Source organism: Bubalus kerabau, chromosome 6, assembly GCF_029407905.1.
Source record: "Bubalus kerabau isolate K-KA32 ecotype Philippines breed swamp buffalo chromosome 6, PCC_UOA_SB_1v2, whole genome shotgun sequence".
Classification (NCBI taxonomy): domain Eukaryota; kingdom Metazoa; phylum Chordata; class Mammalia; order Artiodactyla; family Bovidae; genus Bubalus; species Bubalus kerabau.
In genome coordinates this window covers 43567594-43589522 of record NC_073629.1, presented here as the reverse complement: position 1 = coordinate 43589522, position 21929 = coordinate 43567594, and the positions used below count along the sequence as shown (strand labels likewise).

The 21929-nt window shown below is 43.9% G+C and overlaps 1 protein-coding gene and 1 long non-coding RNA gene across 2 annotated transcripts; one reads left to right on the top strand and one right to left on the bottom strand.

The window, feature by feature from the left end:
• Positions 1–29: 29 nt before the first annotated feature.
• On the top strand, positions 30–3339 carry GPR88 (G protein-coupled receptor 88). The gene has a single exon (XM_055586893.1). The coding sequence runs from the start codon at positions 306–308 to the stop codon at positions 1455–1457; it is 1152 nt and encodes a 383-aa protein (XP_055442868.1). The 5' UTR covers positions 30–305; the 3' UTR covers positions 1458–3339.
• A 7537-nt stretch (positions 3340–10876) lies between these two features.
• On the bottom strand, positions 10877–11384 carry LOC129656125 (uncharacterized). Its single transcript, XR_008716207.1, has 2 exons — positions 11269–11384; positions 10877–11101 (listed from the first exon to the last, which is right to left on the bottom strand). It is a non-coding gene; the product is annotated as an uncharacterized LOC129656125 (long non-coding RNA).
• Positions 11385–21929: the final 10545 nt, after the last annotated feature.

Sequence of the window (21929 nt, the reverse complement as noted above, 5' to 3'; positions counted from 1 at the left end):
GTGAAGGGGCGATTGAGGGACAGGGATTGTATTGCTGTGTCCCAAGGTTTCCCTGGTGCCTGCTGAGTGCAAAGAGGCCTTTCTCGGCACTGGAGACATTTTCGAGGCAGGCACTTGTCATTTGCCACCCCCGTTCTCCTCGAGCTCCCTCTACCCCCTTCCCCAGCCCATTATTCTGCCACAGCCTTTTGTGTCGGTGACAGAGGGCTGAAGGAAGGTCTCTGCCCTCCCTGCAGGAGGGCATCAGGATGGGCCGCGCTGCGAGAAACGGACGCTAGCCAGCGAGGTGTGAAGAGTTGGCCAGAATGACCAACTCTTCCACGTCCACCTCCTCCACCACCGGGGGATCCTTGCTGCTGCTCTGCGAGGAAGAGGAGTCGTGGGCGGGCCGACGCATCCCCGTGTCCCTCCTGTACTCGGGCCTGGCCATTGGGGGCACGCTGGCCAACGGCATGGTCATCTATCTCGTGTCCTCCTTCCGAAAGCTTCAGACGACCAGCAACGCTTTCATCGTGAACGGTTGCGCCGCCGATCTCAGCGTCTGCGCCCTCTGGATGCCGCAGGAGGCGGTGCTCGGGCTCCTGCCCGCGGGCTCCGCTGAGCCCCCCGGGGACTGGGACGGCGCCGGGGGCAGCTACCGCCTGCTGCGGGGCGGGCTGCTGGGCCTCGGGCTCACCGTGTCCCTCTTGTCCCACTGCCTGGTGGCCCTGAACCGCTACCTGCTCATCACCCGGGCGCCCGCCACCTACCAGGCGCTGTACCAGCGGCGCCACACGGCGGGCATGCTGGCGCTGTCCTGGGCGCTAGCCCTGGGCCTCGTGCTGCTGCTCCCGCCCTGGGCGCCGCGTCCGGGCGCCGCGCCCCCGCGCGTCCACTACCCGGCGCTGCTGGCCGCCGGGGCGCTGCTGGCGCAGACGGCGCTGCTGCTGCACTGCTACCTGGGCATCGTGCGCCGCGTGCGCGTCAGCGTCAAGCGGGTCAGCGTCCTCAACTTCCACCTGCTGCACCAGCTGCCCGGCTGCGCCGCCGCCGCCGCCGCCTTCCCGGGCGCCCAGCACGCGCCGGGCCCGGGTGGTGCTCAGCTCCCGGCGCAGGCTCAGCCCCTGCCCGCGGCGTTGCACCCGCGGCGGGCGCAGCGGCGTCTCAGCGGCCTGTCAGTGCTGCTGCTCTGCTGCGTCTTCCTTCTGGCCACGCAGCCGCTGGTGTGGGTGAGCCTGGCCAGCGGCTTCTCGCTGCCCGTGCCCTGGGGCGTGCAGGCGGCCAGTTGGCTCCTGTGCTGTGCCCTGTCCGCGCTCAACCCGCTGCTCTACACGTGGAGGAACGAAGAGTTCCGCCGCTCCGTGCGCTCTGTCCTGCCTGGCGTCGGCGACGCGGCGGCCGCTGCTGCCGCCGCCACGGCCGTGCCCGCGGTGTCCCAAGCTCAGCTGGGCACTCGCGCCGCCGGCCAGCACTGGTGACCCGGGCAGGGCGCTCGGGAAGCGGAGATGCCCGCCTTCCAATGGCCTTGGTCACCACCGCCTCCTGCCCTTGGAAAGTATCCCCAGCCTGAACGAAGACTCCGGCGGGCGAAGCTCAATAATAAATCGGTGCGAAGATTTCGCCTTCGACCCCAGTGGGATACCTGAACCGAGGTTTCAGTGTACATGTGGGCCGCGAAGTCATTTTCGACGGCCACCTGATTTTTACCCTTTGTTTCCGTGTATTAGGGAAATCCTAAAGTCAGAACACCGGAAACTTCAGGAACTTGCACACTGACTTTTCGAAAGAATCGGTTAATTTCTTTTAACAGTTTTGGAAAAAACAGCTTTGTGACCTTGATTACCATTCCCACCTTCATCGTCTTATGATGTATATAAAGCGCCTTGAGTGTGCATAAGCCAAAGGGAATAATATTGATGAAGGAAATAATATTTATAAAGCATTTGAGAAAGTAACCTATCTTTAATGATGCTTCTGTTACAATTTAGCCTTTCTATATTGACCTGAAGAATGAAGCCACAGATACGCACACCAGTAAGTTGCCATTAAGACCTCAGGCCCTTTGTTCTTAAAAGGGTTTTTATAAAGTAAAATCATTTCCCGGATGAGACAGAATCTTAGCCAGTGAGGAGGGAAACCCTCAGATTTATTATTTTACATTCCCCTTTGCACTTCTAAGACTGAAAATGGACATTAAGTGTTAAAGTGACAGGTTTCCATTGTGTTGATTGATGGGCTGAGCCAGCTATGGAATGTTGAAAACAATAAGGGCGCTATCTATTTTAGGTACCAGTTTCAGGTTTTCTATGGCATGCACATTTGTTGTTACCCTCATTTGTCATCGATTTACCTGCCTTGTGAGTGTGATTGCGGCTGTGAACTTTCTGTACTATAATGGTTGCTAAGGAGAATAAGTCCTTCTGTTTTCTCTTTAACATTTAAAATATCTCAATGCACCTGATTTAATTAAACACGACTAACACCATGATTGCATAGCTAATATTAACCTCTATTGCATGCTCCTAGATGCTAGAACTTACTGAGCATGTGGTATACTAAAGCAATACCCATTGGACAAGGACATTGTACTTCTTCCAGACACCAGAAGAAGCAGCCATCAATTATATGAAAAGAGACATAGAGACACCTCTGGCTACCAAGAATTCTCGTCTTGACTCAATTTATGAGAAAACTCTCAGGTGGGACTTTATCTTGCAAATGAACCACTCTGCAAAGCCACCTGTGCTTTTTTAGGGTTTAGACAAGCCACACGTTAGAAAGTAATAATTTTTTAATGTAGTTCATATGTATTACCATGACACTTAACATTGATATCGTATATGTTAAAGAAGGTATAATGAACTCAGTTATAAAAAGGAACAGTTCAAGTGGGAATCTGTTCTAAAGTGTATAATTTGAGGCTTGCCATTTTCATCTCTTTTAGTAAATTTATGTAGGGATGTTCAATATTTGAAATGCAAAGCTGTGTGAAATCACTATAAAATTAAAATGAGAGAAAAGTAGTAAAATAATCAGTTACCAGCAATTCTGACTGCTGCTCACTACATCCAGTCTGGGGCTGAGCAGCCTCGACTGTGTAATTCAGGAACCAAATTGTTGGCCTCCTGGACGTTTGTAGGCCAGGAGAGTAGGAACACTTGTACATTTGAATAATTATGGGAGTGGCAGGAAACTTTGACATGTTTGCAGAAAAACAAAACAGATGTGTTCATCACCAGTAGTCAGCAGTCATTTTATTAATCTAATCCCTTTGTGCATGCACCATTTCTCTCTTACTAAGGTTTCATCTGCTCTCATTTTTCTGGATTTAAATACTTAATTAAAGTTCAGACAACTCTTCCTCTGTCTGTTTTTTTCTTGTCTCTGGTCTTCTTGAATAGCTCTCTGAGAGCACTGTAACAGATGACACTGTATCCCAAAGCACTGGTGATAAAAGCAACTTCTTGGTTCTGGCTTTATTTGATTCTACATTTAGTTTCTACATTTATTTCTATCTTTTATAACTAAATAGGATACATATGCCAGCATTGAAAAGAAATAGCTATTATTTCCTTTCTGTAAGTGTAACTGATTTGGGGGAAAGGCTGCAACAACAGAGAACTGAATTTTACTTTTTTGTGGGGAGGGGGCTGGGGGACACTTGTCTAAGTTCCTTATCAAAAGGTTTTCTTTTAATTAGGCCTTTATCCTTGTTTCACACGGTAGATGCTACAAACGATTTTCCCGCTATTCCTGCAAACAGTTGCCAAGCACATAAACTTAGCTTTTCAAGTATCCAATATCTTGGAGTGTTTCTGGCTAACACAGAACTGCCTTTGCTGGCTCAGTGCCATGTGGGAGACCTACTTCAGGTTGTATTTACTGGTAATTAACTCCAGAGGACTGATTCACTTTTAATTTAGAAGTAGAAATGATGTGTCTAAAAATGCCTTATTCAGGCAAGAGCTGGGAGTTGGAGTTACTGCTTTTACAAATTAAGTTAATGAAGATTGTGTTCCTGTTTAAATGAAACTACATATTATCCACTCAGGAATGAAAAGTCCTAATTGCTGTTGTGGGCTGTCCTGCTTAGCTTTGTCTACTTTTTTTCTTTAGGTATATGCCTATTAAGACATATAGCACACTCCCCACCCACCCATCCTTGCACTTTAATGGCTAAATTCTAGGATGTAATAGGTATTACTCCTAGTGCTTTCCTGCTTCCAAAATGAAAATATGTGCTTAAACAACAATTCTGTTTTGTACACAGGCATCCACGGGTGTTTTTCTTTTCTTTTTTTTTTTTAATACTATAGGGCTTTAACTCTCTGATAGAGAAAACCCTTGAAAAGATCTGCTCACCAAAGAAACGTGGGTCTGCTCTGGCCTCCTGGTTCAATGCAAATCTGTTCTGACAACAGCTGAATTGGCCAGCTCCATTGTTTCCCACGTGGCCTTTATTCCATTCTCCCAGGGACTCAGACACTGCTCATCTGGCTCAATGGCAGTCCAGGGAGCTGACCTGACAAAAGGTGTCAGTGGCATAAACTTAAATTCAAGAACGCTGAGAAAAATTGTAGATGTCCCTCACTTTCAAAAGCCTGCCCTTAATGTTTCTGGGGTGTTGGGGGTAAGAATGGATCTCTGGGTAGGAGCTCTTGGCTTGCAGAAACAAGGCTGGGGGGACCCTTTTTTTCTGCCTTTCCTCTCCTAATCAGTATGCTGAGTGAGGGGACCCCCTGTGTGGACTCAGCCCAGGTCCTATCTCTGCACACTTCCGCCTCTCAACCAGCCATCTTGCCCAACTCCAGGATCTATGACACGTGACAGGGGGTAGAGCAGAAGTGACCTCAAGCCATTTAGAAAGGGAATTCTGGGGGTCTGGGTACCAGGGCAAGGCACAGGCTCTGCCTGGGGGAGGGCACATTTCCTTGGCTCCCCTTTCTATGTGGTAAAGGAATTAGCCAGAGGAGGGTGGGAGCAGGTTCTTTAAAGCACAGGACCCAGACTGGGACCCTCAGTATCTCTAACCTAAGGGCAATGCTGCTTTCATACACTTCCTCCTCGGGTATCCTTTCCTAGCTCCTCCCACCTTAAACAGGTGCAGCATACAGTTTCTCCAGGTACTTAATCACATCAAGCCTATTGCTGTCAGCAAGGAGGACGGTGGGGAGGGAGTGGGAAGGGTACCAATGAAACCAGGGAGGTCAGATGTTGATGGTTATTGAAAGGGCATGATGGGTGACTGGGATGTTTTGCACAGTTCTCTTTACTGTGTGTATCTTTGAACTTTTTCATAATGAAAAGTTTAAAGAAAAGTGAAGCCAAGGAAGAAGGAAGGAAGAAAGAGAAAAAGTCGGGAAAGAACAAAAATTAAGGTACCTAAGGTTATGTGGCAACTTAAAAGGAGGAGCTGGGATTCAAAGTTTTGTCTGAATCCAGAGCGTGAGAGAGCATGAAAGCATGACAGCGCATAACGACTGTGCTGTCAGATACGATCAGAGTTTTTAGTCAAGTGTGGATCCCTCTCCATGATGCGCTGTTGTTGTTCAGTTGCCCAGTTGCGTCTGACTCTTTTCGATCCCATGGACTGCAGCACGTCAGGCCTCTCTGTCCCTCACTATCTCCTGAAGTTTACCCAAGTTCATGTACATTGCATCGGTGATTCCAGGATGTGACCATTCTCTAATCCCCCCACTCCCTACTTGTACCTGTCACTATAGCCTACTTGTTCTCTACACTGCCTTCTAAACATGGCCCATGTTTTGTGTCTGTAACTTGTTCATTCAAGGACCTTGCTAGTGTCCCCTCGCATCTCATCACTTACCCAACCCTCATCCTTCCTTCCTCGAAGGTTCCCTTTGTTTCTCCCCCTCGTCAGAGCTCCTCTAGTCATAATCTCTGCCCCTACAGACCTCCCACATCTCTCTGATCTTACCACATACTCCCTTGTATTACCTCTGCCTTTATGTCTGTGACATCTCTGAAACTAGATAGGAAAGTTTTTTTTTTTTGGTTTATTTTTTATTTCTTCATTTTTTAGAGCAAATACTGCCTTTTATCTTTTGCTGTTGTTGTTATTGTTCAGTCGCTCAGTTGTGTCCAACTCTTTGTGACCTCCTTGTCCAGGCCTCCCTGTCCTTCCCCACCTCCTGGTGCTTGCCCAAACTCATGTCCATTGAGTCAGTGATGCCATCTAACCATCTTATCCCCTGTTGTCCCCTTTTCTTCCTGCCTTCAATCTTTCCCAGCATCAGGGTCTTTTCTAATGAGTCAGTTCTTCCCATCAGGTGGCCAAAGTATTAGAGATTCAGCTTCAGCATCAGTCCTTCCAATGAATATTCAGGACTGATTTCCTTTAGGATGGACTGGTTGGATCTCCTAGCAGTCCAAGGGACTCTCTTGTAGTTGGTTTCTATGAGAAAGGGGTTGGTTTCTATGAAAGGGAACTCCTGCTGGTGTGGAGTAGGCAGAGGTGAGAGCAGTCCTCAGGCTTCCTCAAACATCAGGACTCAAGTGGTGGGACTATTTCCATATTATGGTCAGAATGTACTGGGGTCTGAAAGTGGCCAGGAAATAGCACCCCCTCTTCACTCACTGAGTTTTGGACCATGTGATACATAAGAACGTGTATGTAAATGGTGACCCACAGTATCACCTGTATATTGATGAAGTTTCGTTTAGAGGATGTAACTAAATGTAAAGCCTGAGATGGGCTTACTAATGCCCTCCCTACCAGTCTAGTCCTTGGAAGAAGCAAGTCAACTGGCTCTCACTGGTCCAGGTGAGAAGGAGGAAGACAGCACATCTCTTGGGCTCAAGACCTTGTTAAACTAGCTCTACTCTGAGAACTTGGCTGGTGGCTGTTGCCTATCCCCTTCACCTCCAAGGGATAGATTAACAGATGGGGCCATACTAGCAAAGGTGCCTTCTCTGGAGATCAGATGAATGAGAAAAAGGCATTCTCTTCTAAAAGACACTGAAAGAGGGTGCAGTCAGGAGGAACAGGCAGGCTTCCAGTGTGTATGTGTGTGTGTTAGTCGCTCAGTTGTGTCTGACTCTTTGAGACCCCCATGGGCAGTAGCCCACCAGGCTCCTCTGTCCATGAAATTCTCCAGGCAAGAATACTGGAGTGTGTAGCCATTTCCTTCTCCATGGGATCTTCCTGATCCAGGGATTGAACCTGGATCTTCTCATTTCAGGTGGATTCTTCACCCGAGCCATCAAGGAAGCCCTGGCTTCCGGTAGATAAGCCATGGAGCTGTTCTTCTATCCAGATTTATCTGTTAAAGGAAATGCCTTGCAGGTTCTGGGAATAGGTAAACTGACCATTGTGTTAGGAGTGTAAGCCTAATATCACTGAAACTAGACCCTAAATGCAAATTTGAGCTATAAACAAATGTAGTATCCAGATCCAGGAAAGAATAAATTGTGCCATATTCTGAAGTACAATTGAAGGAGATCCTCAGTGTGGAGAAGAGAAGAATATATGAAAAAATAAAATTGCTTTCAAATATCTGAAAGGCTGTCAAATAAAATAATTATGCCAGCTTCCATTTCTTGGTAACATACCATGTGTCAAGTACTATGTCATGCACTTTACATATATTACCTTTTCTGATTTTCAAACAACCCTATAAGGCAGTTATGATGACTCCAATATTGTAGTTGCAAATGCTGATTCTTTAAGAGTTAGACTTGCCTAACTTTACTCAGCTGACGAGAGAAAGAGCTGACCACTGAATTCAAGTCCAGCTAACTCCAGATCTTGGCATTGCAAACACAACACCCAGACGCAGAGAAGGCAGAAATTGGGTGAAGGGTGTGGTTCTAGGAGCAAAATTTGGCTCAGTGGGTGGGAGATAGATTTCAGCTTAATTTGAGACAGAACTTCGTCTCAATATGCGCTTAAAATAGAACAGGCTGTCTTAGGAAATTGCGACTTTTCCTAATACTTGAGGAATTCAAGTACGGTGTGGAGGACTAGCTCTGGAAAGAATGTCTATTATGTGGGAAGTTTTATCAAATCAACTCCAAAATGCCTTTGAAATTGAATTTCTAAGATTATATAATATTTCTTCTTCTGCTTGGAGGTGACAAAATCTTTCTCACTCTGAGCTTATAACATTTTAAATAATTAGTCCAAAGGACTGTGTTTGGCAAAAAGCTTACCCACATCAGCCAACAGAGAAGCCAGCCTAGGTGACCAAGGATGTTTCTCTCTGGACGTGAATATGCCACATTCTTGGTGACTTTGCATCATTTCTGCAGCTATTTTTGTTCATTTCCTTTTTGTTCCCACCTCATTCCCAAACTTTTTTTTTTTTTTAATGGAAAGTGGGCGGAAAGAAGTGCATTGTATTTAAAATTTCTTAGGCTAAATATCACGGCCTTACATACCACTTAACTCACTTAAAAACTTTCATAAACACAATACTTTGAAAGACCTTGAGAAGACTATTTGGATGAGAAATAAGCTATTATTGGCTACTGGGTAAAAGCTACGTTTGTTGAAAGTTCCTGGTTGAGTTTTTCGCATGTAATGAACTCCCCAGCAGATCCGAACCAAAGTCTGCTTGTGTGTTCAGATTTGGTGCTGCGCCGTGACAGTCTGGCTCCTCTCAAGGTTCTGACACAATGCAAATGAATTGAAACACTAAAAGCTACCAATATAAAAACTGAGTAAAGAGCTATTTTGGATTTGTTGGAGACAAATAACAGACCAATAAACCTAAAAAATAAACCTAAAATTTATAGACGCTGTGCTTTCCAATTCACTTGAACAAAAATGTGAAACTCCTCAATTTATAAGCACTGAAATTTCCTGGTGTTGGAATATGGAAACAATGCCACATGCCTTCTTGATTTACTGGAAGTGAATATGGCTTTCTTTAATCTTTGTCATTGTTATTATTGTCATTACCATCATTATGAGTACCATAAAAATTTTAGTCACTAATAGCTCAATGCAGAACACTGAGTTAAATGCATTAACTTTGGCTATTTAACAAAGTACCCTGGAATAGTGACTTTAAACAATAATCATTAATTTGCTCATGAATCTGAGAGTCAGAAATTTGGATGGAATTATCTGAGTGGTTCTTCTGCAGGTTTCAGCTAAACCCAGTCTGCAGTCGGTGGTGGTCCATGGTTCACACACCTGCCTGACATTTGATCAGCTCTTGGCTGGGCTAGCAGTTGGATAACTGCATTAGTCCTGGCTCATTCCTGTGGTGGTGGTCTCAGCATCAAGTTTCTGCTTCTGCATTGGCTAATGTACATTGATCAAAGCAAGTTACAGGACAAACCCTGCCTCAAAGAGGGGAGGAATGTAATCATCTTTTCATGGGGCTATCTTTGAAGTCACCTTGCAAGACTGTGGAAGGAAAGGAGTTCTGGCTATTTTTGCAATGGACTGAAGATATTAATATATCATCCTTGTGCATAAGGTTCTGACAATCTCATTATGGAGATAGAACATGAATAGGAGCAAACAACAAGTTGCCCCATATAAATATATACACCGTTAAATAGAATAGAGTAGGGAGTGAAGTCAGTAAGGCTTCACCAATGATGTGGGACTTGGAAGGGTATAGGAGAGGAAACTTAAGGTCGCTCAGTTCTGGCTTACTCTTTGTAACCCCATGGACTAGTTCTTGAGGCCAGATTACTGGAGTGGGTAGCTTTTTCCCTTCTCCAGCGGATCTTCCCAACCCAGGAATCTAACCAGGTCTCCCGAGTTGCAGGCAGATTCTTTACCAACTGAGCTATTCTGCTTTATTGACTATGCGAAAGCCTTTGTGTGGATCACAATAAACTGTCAAAAATTCTTAAAGAGATAGAAATACCAGACCACTTGACCTGCCTCCTGAGAAAGCTGTATGCAGGTCAAGAAGCAACAGTTAGAACTGGACATGGAACAACAGACTGGTTCCAAATTGGGAAAGGAGTCCATCAAGGCTGTATATTGTCACCTTGCTTATTTAACTTATAGGCAGAGTGCATCATGTGAAATGCCAGGCTGGATGGAGTGTAAGCTGGAATCAAGATTGTCGGGAGAAATATCAATAACCTCAGATATGCAGATGACACCACCCTATGGCAGAAAGCAAAGAAGAACTAAAGAGCCTCTTGATGAAAGTGAAAGAGGAAAGTGAAAAAGTTGGCTTAAAACTCAACATTCAGAGAACTAAGATCATGGCATCTGGTCCCATCACTTCATGGCAAATAGATAGGGAAACAATGGAAACAGTGACAGACTTTATTTTTTTGGGCTCTAAAATCACTGCAGATGGTGATTGCAGCCACGAAAGTAAAAGACGCTGCTCCTTGGCAGTAAAGTTATGACCAACCTAGACAGCGTATTAAGAAGCAAAGACATTCCTTTGCCAACAAAGGCCTGTCTAGTCAAAGCTATGGTTTTTCCAGTAGTCATGTATGGATGTGAGAGTTGGACTATAAAGAAAGCTGAGCACCAAAGAATTGATGCTTTTGAACTATGGTGTTGGAGAAGACTCCTGATAGTCCCTTGGACTGCAAGGAGATCCAACCAGTCCATCCTAAAGGAAATCAGTCTTGAATATTCAGGACATGAATCTGAGTAAGCTCCGGGAATTGGTGATGGACAGGGAAGCCTGGCGTGCTGTAGTCCATGGGGTCACAAACAGTCGGACACGACTGAGTGACTGAACTGAACTGAGGAGAGGAAGTGAAGTGAAGTTGCTCAGTTGTGTCTGACTCTTTGAAATTCCATGGACTGTAGCCTATCAGGCTCCTCCGTCCATGGGATTTTCCAGGCAAGAGTGCTGGAGTGGATTGCCATTTAAGGGCATTGTAAACACAGAGAGAGGTAGGTGCAAAGACAGTGTATTAAGTTATCACTGTTTTCATTACAAAATTCTGTGTCTTAAAGCAACACATATTTTTTATTTTCCAGTTCTGTAGGTTAGAAGGAACCTAAAAGCAAAATGTTGGCAGGCTGTGTTCCCCTTCTGGAGGTTGTAAGGGATAATCTATTTCCTGCTCACTTAGGTTGTGGCAGAATTCATCTCTGTGAGGGTGTAGAATGGAGGTCCACATTTTCTTGGAGCTTCCCTGGTGGCTCAGACAGTAAAGAATCTGCCTACAATGGTGGAGACCGGGGTTCAGTCCCTGGGTTGGGAAGATCCCCTGGAGAAGGAAATGACAACCCACTCCAGTATTCTTGCCTGGGAAATCCCATGGAGGCAAGAGCCTGGTGGACTACAGTCCATGGGGTCGGAAAGAATAGGACATGACTGAGTGACTGACCCTTTGTAAACTGAGGATGAGTCCCAGGTCCTAGAGGCTGTTGCCCTCCCTGACTCATGGTCTCCTCCCTTCAGCTTCAAAGCCATCAGTGGGGTGGGGTGAATCCACTCTTGTCTTCTGTCTTTCAGCCTTCTTGCACTTTTTAAGGATTTACAAGATTAGATTGGATCAATTCAATCTAATCTAATCCAGATAATCCAGGATTATTTCATCTCAAGGTCATTAACTTTAACCTTAGCACAAAGTCCCTTTTGTTACAGTAGGTAACATCATCCTAGGTTCTGGGAATTAGGACATGATGTATTGGAGGGAGGCATTATTCTCCCTACCACAGACAGGGCAGCAGGGCTGATTGACTGAAAAGAAAAAGTTAACGTAAAGAAAAGAAGGAGGTAAGATTAAGTAGGAAGGGAAGATGATATTGATCCAAACATATTTTATGATTGGAGTTTTTAGGCTTAAACCTAAACATAAAGCTCACTCCTAGTGATTCCGAGACTTTTATCCATATCTTTATTAATCAAGAAATGTATACCTAATTTTTATTTTTAGTGATTGTATTGGTGGCTTAGCGGTAAAGAATCCACCTGCCAATGCAGCAGACCCGAGTTCGATTCCTGCATCAGGAAGATCCCCTGGAGAAGGGAATGGCAACCCATGCCAGTACTCTTGGCTGGGAAAATCCCATGTCCAGAGAAGCCTAATGGGCTACAGTCCATAGGGTCACAAAAGAGTCGGACACGACTTAGTGACTAGACAACAACAATCACAAAACAATACTTTTTAAAATGTAAAATAATACCACAAATATACTTAAAAAGCTTCACCTCTTTTCCCTACCTCAGCCTATCTGCTATTCAGGGCCACTGTTGTCTTCTACTCCTCCTCTCCCAATCAAAAAACAGGATTCTCTCTCTGAGATCCCTCCTCTGTGTTGACAACATTTCTATAACATTTGTTGACCCAGGAAGCTGTCTAACCTTGAAGCACATCACCATCTCCAAGACATTATGTAAGCTGTATTTGTTGGCGGGAGCCTTTAGCTCATTTTTATATGACTTGATCTTTATACAAATATAGTAAAAAAAAAATCTATACTTACATATTGTCAATTTCTTATTAACTAATTGGATAGGATTTCATGGAACACTGTCTCTGACTAGACTCACAGTCCAATTTTCATTTTGTTTTCTTTGGACTGAGTTTCCCACACCCCAGTTTGAGTCTGCAGTGTCATTACTAAAACTACGGAGGACCATCCTTGTTCTCAAGAATAGCAACAAGAAGCCCCCAAAAGGCTCTTTGAACCTCTAAATTGAGGTGGAGATGAAAGGAGAAGTGCTCTTTGTCTTAAAGACTATCTTCTTTCTTCATGAAAGAAGTCCGTCTTAATGCTGAAAAATGTAAGAACAAGACACCTCAGTTGCAGAGATGAACATCTAAAAGCATAAAAGAATGGTAATTTGCTGTAGCTAAAAATAGACCCCCACCTTGATGCATTTGCACCATGTGGGTTGTTGGCAGTGTGGCCAGCCTTCATCTGTAAAGAGACAATGTCAGAGCCTGCAGTCAAAAATCAGATACAGTTGATTTTAATGTGCTTTGCTTCTAAGTGGGACACATTCCAGTGATTTCTTCTTCTGACTCTCCTCACACTGATAATCAGAGGCATAATTATTACCTTTCTGGTTCCAATCATTTATCACATGGCTACTCTGCAAACAATACAGATGTGGTCCTTGCCTTTAGGGGTCTTAGGTCCAGTAGGGGAAGGAAACACAAAGCAAGTAATTACATACATTATTCATTCATTACAGTTGGGATAAGTGACAACAAGCAAAAATGGTCAGTGCTATGTACATTTATAAAGGAAAACACTAAATTAGTTTTCTAAAATGATCAGTGCTCTCTGTAGCCTCCTGAACTTCATCAACTGTATCCTTTGTTTCGAAATCAGGTGATTCCTTTCCTCAGATCAGATCAGATCAGTTGCTCAGTTGTGTCCAACTCTTTGCGACCCCATGAATCGCAGTACACCAGGCCTCCCTGTCCATCACCAACTCCCGGAGTTCACTCAGACTCAACATCCATCGAGTCAGTGATGCCATCCAGCCATCTCATCCTCTGTCGTACCCTTCTCTTCTTGCCCTCAATTGCTCCCAGCATCAGAGTCTTTTCCAATGAGTCAACTCTTCGCATGAGGTGGCCAAAGTACTGGCGTTTCAGCTTTAGCATCATTCCTTCCAAAGAACACCCAGGGCTGATCTCCTTTAGAATGGACTGGTTGGATCTCCTTGCAGTCCAAGGGACTCTCAAGAGTCTTCTCCAACACCACAGTTCAAAAGCATCAATTCTTCGGCGTTCAGCTTTCTTCACAGTCCAACTCTCACATCCATACATGACCACTGGAAAAACCATAGCCTTGACTAGACGGACCTTTGTTGGCAAAGTAATGTCTCTGCTTTTGAATATGCTATCTAGGTTGGTCATAACTTTCCTTCCAGGGAGTAAGTGTCTTTTAATTTCATGGCTGCAGTCACCAGCTGCAGTGATTTTGGAGCCCAGAAAAATAAAGTCTGACACTGTTTCCACTGTTTCCCCATCTATTTCCCATGAAGTGATGGGACCGGATGCCATGATCTTCGTTTTCTGAATGTTGAGCTTTAAGCCAACTTTTTCACTCTCCACTTTCACTTTCATCAAGAGTCTTTTGAGTTCCTCTTCACTTTCTGCCATAAGGGTGATGTCATCTGCATATCTGAGGTTATTGATATTTCTCCCGGCCATCTTGATTCCAGCTTGTGTTTCTTCCAGTCCAGCGTTCCTACTACCTTCATTTTGCTGGCTTTTGGAAATTGTCTTTACTTCCTAAAACTGAACCTCCCTACATGCTCTTAGGGTACTTCTCTAGTGGCTCAGATGGTAAAGCATCTGCCTGCAACGCAGGAGACCTGACTTTGATCCCTGGGTGGGGAAGATCCCCTGGAGAAGGGAATGGCTACCCACTCCAATATTCTTGCCTGGGAAATCCCATGGACAGAGGAGCCTTGTGGGCTAGAGCCCATGAGGTTGTAAAGAGTCACACATAACTAAGCGAATAACATTTTCACTTCATTACATGCTCTTATAGCACTCTGTGATTGATCTGTAGCTCATATCTTGCATATATTTAGCAATTGTTTTATTTATTTATTGGCCTATATGTCCCTGTAGGCTGTAAGCTTCTCGAAGACAAGACTGTGTCTTATTCAGTGACATATTTCCTACTACATAATACACACCAGATAAATGCTGAGAGAGTGAAAGAGAGTCAGTTGACATTGGGACGCTGATCTCTTTGGTGAAGCCATTTATCAGTTAAGTTCCCTCTTTCCCTTTCTCATGTGTTTCTTCAACATGGATCCTTCAAGTTAGCTCTTCAACATGTTCAAGCTCACTCCTCTGTAAAGAAATCCTCCCTTGATTAGCTATCTCATCCAGACACTGCCTTATTTCTCTTCTTATCTTCATAGCCCAGCTTCTTGAAAGAAGTATTTTCTCATGCTGTCTCTACTTTCCTTTGTTCACCTAGTCCTCTGCCCCTCATTTTACCACACTCTCCAGCTTATCAGTGACAATGATCTCTTATCTAACTGACTTTACAACACAGTCATCCTTTGTTGCCATTCTTGCTGCCCCATCTTGGTCTCCATGGTGGGCTCCTCTTTCTCTGCCCTCTACTCCTCAAAGGCCAGTTTTCCTAGTATTTTCAGTCCTGGCTCTCTTCTATTCTCAATGCACATAATCTCTCTCAGGGATATTATCTGTTCCAGTGATTCAAACAACCAGCTGTATTCTGCTGATTCAGCCCAGATGTCTCTCCTGAACTTACATCTCTATTAACTCTTGATTGAATATACACACGTGGATGTTCACCAATTCCTTAAACTCAAATTGCCCAAATCTCAACTAATGAACATTCCAAATTGGGGAAGGAGTATGTCAAGTCTGCATATTGTCAGCATGCTTATTTAACTTGTATGCAGAGTACATCATTCAAAATGCTGGGCTGGATGAAGCACAAGCTGGAGTCAAGATTGCCAGGAGAAAGATCAATAACCTCAGAAATGCAGTTGATACCACCCTTACAGCAGAAAGTGAAGAGGAACTAAAGAGTCTCTTGATGAAGGTGAAACAGGAGGGTGAAAAAGTTGGCCTAAAACTCAACATTCAAAAAACAAAGATCATGGCATCTGGTCCCATCACTTCATGGCAAATAGATAGGGAAACAATGGAAACAGTGACAGACTTTATTTTCTTAGGTTCCAGAATTACTGCAGATGGTGACTGCAGCCATGAAATTAAGAGACAGAGACATTACTTTGCCAACAAAGGTCCGTCTAGTCAAGGCTATGGTTTTTCCAGTAGTCATGTATGGATGTGAGAGTTGGGACTATAAAGAAAGCTGAGTGCCGAAGAATTGATGCTTTTGAACTGTGGTGTTGGAGAAGACTCTTGAGAGTCCCTTGGATAGTAAGGGGATCCAACCAGTCAGTCCCAAAGGAAATCAATCCTGAATATTCATTGGAAGGACTGATGTTGAAGCTGAAACTCCAATACTTTGGCCACATGATGCAAAGAACTGACTCATTTGAAGACCCTGATGCTGGGAAAGATTGAAGGCAGGAGAAGGGGATGACAGACGATGAGACGGTTGGATGGCATCACTGACTCAATGGACATGAGTTTGGGTAAACTCCAGGAGACGGTGATGGACAGGGAAGCCTGGCATGCTTCAGTCCATGGGGTTGCAAAGAGTCAGACATGACGGAGCAACTGAACTGAACTGAACTTCCCAAACTAGCCTTCCTATGTTTTCTACCTTGGTAAATAGTATCACAGTTAACTGACTCCTCATTATTCTTCACCTTTTACTTTTGTCACTACAAGCAATCCTCAGGATTTATCCCCTGCCCCCACTGCCAGAATTCTCTCTTTTTTATTTTATTATGGTTTCCAGCCCCGAGGAAGTATCCGTCGGATCTTGCATGTTGCCCATCTTTTCTGGCAGAGGCTTTAGCATCTCAGTCACTACATTTCAGCTCCAGTATTGCTTTGTCTCTGGGCGGTGTGTTGCTTTTTCTTGCCTTTTCTATAATTTTTTGTTTAAAGTTTGAAGACAGAGGTGCTGAGGCAGAGAGTTTTATGCCTGGAAATGGGCACGTCTTTCCTTCTGCTGGGACTTTCGTGTGGGGATTTGAATCAATCTAGTTAGGAATTAAGGATTCAGGTTCACTTTTGCTATAGTTACCCTTGCATTAAGCTTCAAATGCCTCTAGGGATCCCTTGTGTTTCTGGTGGGACTAGTTTGTCGGTGGGTTTTCACAGTGTCTGCCCCAACCTCTGCTTTAGGTTTTCCCTTTGCACTGTATCAAAGAGGGCTTGTTTCTATGCTCCTGGAACGTTCCTAATGGTATCTTACTGTTCCTTATTATTCAGTGTTTTCCAACCTTGTAGGGGAGGTGAAGGGAGGTTTTTGTTCCTCTGATTCAGTTTCAGTCTCAGCAGGCACCATGCCCCTGGGTCTTGGGATGTTTCCTTTCCAGGGCTCCTACCCTCCCACAGTTGCAGTTCTAGCTACATCATGTATTCCTTCCCTTCTCCCTGGAGTAGAGTTTTCCTACAACCTTCTCCAGCTGCAATGTATTTTCACCAGAGCTCTAAGAGCAACAGTCCCTCTCACCTCTTTGGACCCCAGGAAATGTCACAGTTATTTTCCTCCACTCCTTTACCTTTGCTTGCTGTCTCTTTCCTGGCTTCTGTTCTGCAGGCTTTCAATATGCTCAGGTCCTTCACAGCCTAACTGATTCATTAAATAGTTAATTTTCTATGAATCTACTTCCACAGTCCTCTCCTACTCCTCAGTCTTTCCAGTCTGGCCTCCACTGTTCTTCAGATGTTGCTCTTGTCAAAGTTTCTATGGTCAGGATTGGGCCCTGTAGACCACGATCCTCAGAGACCGTATGACTGGATGCACCATGTGCAGATCATCTCTGCAAAATAATGACCGGGAAGTAGGAAAACAAATGCCAAAACACTAATCAAGCCAACCATGAACAAACATTACAGTCAATGATTTATAGTGGAGCTCTCAAAAAGTAGCATTGACATATATACACCATCATGTGGAAAAGAGATAGCTAGTGGGAAGCTGCTATATAGCACAGGGAGCAGGGAGCTCAGCTCAGTGCTCTGTGATGACCTAGAGGAATGGAATGAGGGGTAAGAGGGAGGCTCAAGAGCTGCTGCTGCTGCTAAGTCGCTTCAGTCGTGTCTGACTCTGTGCGACCCCATAGACGGCAGCCCACCAGGCTCCCCCGTCCCTGGGATTCTCCAGGCAAGAATACTGGGGTGGGTTGCCATTTCCTTCTCCAATTCGTGAAAGTGAAAAGTGAAAGTAAAGTCGCTCAGTCGAGTACGACTCTTAGCTACCCCATGGACTGCAGCCTACCAGGCTCCTCTGTCCATGGGATTTTCCAGGCAAGAGTACTGGAGTGGTGTGCCATTGCCTTCTCCAGGCTCAAGAGGGAGGGGGCATATATATATATAGTTGTGACTGATGCACATTGTTGTAGAAACTGACACGACATTGTATCAATAATGTATAACAGTGGAGAGAAAGCGATTTTGAAGTTTTCCCATTTCACACTGTAAAGTGGCCTATGTATCATTCATTTTAAAGGTTAAGAAGTTAAGAAATCAAAGCTCAGTGAGGTTGTCAAGAAGTTAGTAATTTCAAATTCGTGTTCGCTGACTGTAAACTCAGTGCTCTGAAACTTCAGTGAAATATCAAGGAAACATCTGTCAAGTTTTTCTCACTTCTGGCTTCATTGTGTGATGTAAGAACACATTGGTTAATTTGTATGGACAGATTGTTTTCTCACTAAAACAACTAAAGGCTTCATAGCATTTTGGATAGGTCTAAGCCGGGAAAAGAAAATAATTCTGAGATTTGAACTCTGGCTGAACTTCACATATTTTTAGCAGGCCTTTGTGGGTATTTAGTGGAGCCCGTTACTGTTTTTGATTAAGACTGGAATTTCAATTGTGCTTTGGATTTTCAAAATGTATTTCCATAATTTTGTCCTCCTCTCCCCTTCTCTCCCCACTGCTCCCCACCTTTGGCACAATAACTCCTTCAGGTACATGCTAGGGGTTACTCGACCAGGATCACATACCAGGCTGTGGCATCAGCTGACCTGGCGGTAATGCCAGTTGGCCAGCCATCCCTCTGAAAGCTTCCCACACAGATTAGTTTCAGATGTAGCAATGTAAGTATGGGCTCTGGTTAGAGGGAAGTTGTAAATAAAAGTGACAGCCTGTAATTTCCTTGTGTCTTTTGTTTTGGAATTTGCAAGTAGATTATTTGAGATATTAGTGGGACTCCTTAGACCTGTCCCTTTGAGGAAGAAACCCAGTTGACTTCCTTTTTACTGACTTCAAGGGTAGCTGTACTCTCCTTAACAATTATATGCATTTTTTTCCAACTGTGTTGTTTGTCACAGGTCCTATCTTATATACAACCTTAGCAGTGAAGTGCCTCTATTAATCTTCACACTTTAGGAAAAGAAAATTTGTGCATTTTACTGGTGTATAAACATAAGCATTAGCTTGCAACTTTGCAGGATGCAGAAGGTTAGTCATATCCTCTGTGTAGAGGAAGAGTCTATACAGCAGCTTCCCACTAGCTATCTATTTTACACATGGTAGTGTATATATGGGACTTCTCAGATGGTGCTAGTGGTAAAGAATCCACTTGCCAATGCAGGAGACATAAGAGATGTGGGCTCAATCCCTGCGTTGGGAAGATCTTCTGGAGGAGGAAATGGCAACCCACTCCAGTATTCTTGCTTGGGAAATCCCATGGACAGAGGAGCCTGGCAGGCTTCAGTCTATAGGGTCACAAACAGATATGAATGAAGTGACTCAGCACACACGCATGTGCACATTTGTATGAGTACCAATAAAAAGAGTAATTCTTGGATGTAAATGTAACATGATAGAGTCAAGATCTATATGAGGAAAATTACAAAACTCTGATAAAAAAATTTAAAAAGATCTAAGTAAATGGAAAGATAGTCCACTCTCATGGATGTGAAAACTCAAGATGTCAGTTCTTCCCAGCTTGGTCTATAGATTCAATGCAATCCCAGTTGAAATCCCAGCAAATGGTTTTGTGAATACTGACAACTAATTGTCAGGTTTACATGAAAATGCAAAAGACTCAGAATAGCCAACACAACATTGAAGCAGAAGAACAAAGTTGGACAACAGGTATAAACAAACATATGAAAAGAGATTCAGCAGCATGTCATTAGGAAATTACAAATTAAAACAGCAAGCTACCACTACACACTTATTAAAATGGCCCAAATCCAATCACGGACAATACCAAATGCTGACAAGGATATACAGCAATGGGAACTCTGATTCATTGCTGGTGTGAATACAAAATAGCACAGTCACTTTAGAAGACAGTTTGGTGATTTCTCATAACACTAAGCAAATGCTTACCATATGATCCAGTAATCATACTCCTTGGTATTTACCTAAATGAGTTGGAAAATTATTTCCCCTCAGAAACCTGCATGTGAATGTTTAAGCAGCATTCTTTGTGATTTCCATAAATTGGAAGCCAGTAAGATGTCCCTCAGTAGGGGGGTTGATAAATAAACTGTGGTATATCCATACAATGAAATACTTGCTAAGTCGCTTCAGTCGTGTCTAACTCTGTGTGACCCCATAGATGGCAGCCCACCAGGCTCCCCCGTCCCTGGGATTCTCCAGGCAAGAACACTGGAGTGGGTTGCCATTTCCTTCTCCAACAATGGAATACTACTCAGCATTAAATAGAAATGAGCTATCAAACCACAAAAAGATGGGAGGAAACTTAAGTGCATATGGCTAAGTGAAAGAAGCCAATCCCAGTAGGTGTAGTCCAACTACATGACATTTTTGAAAAGGCAAAATGATGGGCACAGTAAAATGCTCAATGTTTGCCAGTGGTTCGCAGGAAAAAAGAAGGAATGATCAGGTAGAGTGCAGGGCATTTTTAGGAAAGTTAAATTATTCTGTAAGGTATTGTAATGGTAGGTACAAGTCACGATACGTTTGTCAAAATCCATTGAACTGTACAGTACCAAAACAAACTTTGATATAAACTCTGGACTATAGTTAATAATATTGGTTCATCAATTGTAATAAATTTACTAGAGCTATATAAGAGAATAATAATAGGGGAAATTGTGTGTGTGTTTTTGTGTGTGCAGGCATAGAGGCCATATGAGAACTCAGTGTACATTTTGATCAATTTTTATGCAAACCTGAAACCTCTAAAAAATAAAGTGCATTGATTAAAAAATTTTGAATTGAGAGTTGGCAGAGGACAAGACCAGGTGATTTGGAAGTGAACACAGTTTGCACTGCTGTGCTGTGCTTAGTTGCTCAGTTGTGTCCGGCTCTTTGCAACCCCATGGACTGTGTGTAGCCTGCCAGGCTCCTCTGTCCATGGGATTTTCCAGGCAAGAATACTGGGGTGGGTTGCCAGGCCCTCCTCCAGGAGATCTTCCCAACTTAGGGATCAAACACAAGTCTTCCACATTGCAGGTGGATTTTTTATTGTTTGCATTATCTAGAGGTTAATTAGCTCTGGAACTTTCTTGGAAACCAAAACACATGGGATTTGAATATGCTTTTCAAAATCTCATTGCAGTTGGAAACTTTGGACACCTGGAGAAAGTATGATTAGAAGATGCTTTCTGAAGGAAGATAGAGTATTTGTAGAAGTGATGCATTCAGCTGACACTAGCTCCTCTTTCCTCATAATCTCAAGTGATTGAGATGGCTAGTACTTGTGCCCAGGAAGTTGACCTGGCTGCCACCCACAGCCACCACAATTCATGCTCCTCACCCTAGTGACTAATGACGCTTCTCTAGCCCGGGGAGACTCCTTCCCCTGCAGGTACCACAATGCTGTTGGGCTCCTTTGAAGCTGGCCTCTGTCCTAATCCCCTCTTTTTAAACCCAGTACACATTTCCCTAGGACTGGGGCAGAATGTTAAGATAACTCTAGCCAAGGGTGTTCCCAAGAGCCCCTGTCTTTTCTGAAATTCAACCACACTCCAGGAAATTCTTGTTATTGCCATCTTTTCCTCCCATCACCCATCCTCCAAAGTTTGGGTTTGTGCCTCCAGTACAAAGAGGATGCTATTTTTCTAGTAGCATTGAGGGATAGTTCATGTGAATTCACAGAAATTGCCCTTGGCCATTGAACTTTCTCATTTTACCTTTCTAGATGCTTCTGAGTCTCCCTTTCTCTCTCTCTCTCTTTTTTTTTTTTTTTTTGCTTCTGAGACTCTTTAAGATCCTGTTATGGATTTATTAGCCTTCAATTAACTTACACTCTTTTTGAATCAATGGCTCCCACTGTGCAGTTATAAACTCATTCAGCAATACAAATGGAAGTGTCATGATCTGGCTTTGATAAGCTTGGTTTACCTCTATGAATGTACCAAGCTAGGACTATCTTTCTATTTTGGACTTTCTCATGGGAGAATTTCTGATCCCTAAAAACCTGCTGGAGGTAAATTTAGAGGTGATCTATAGCAATATGACCAATGTCC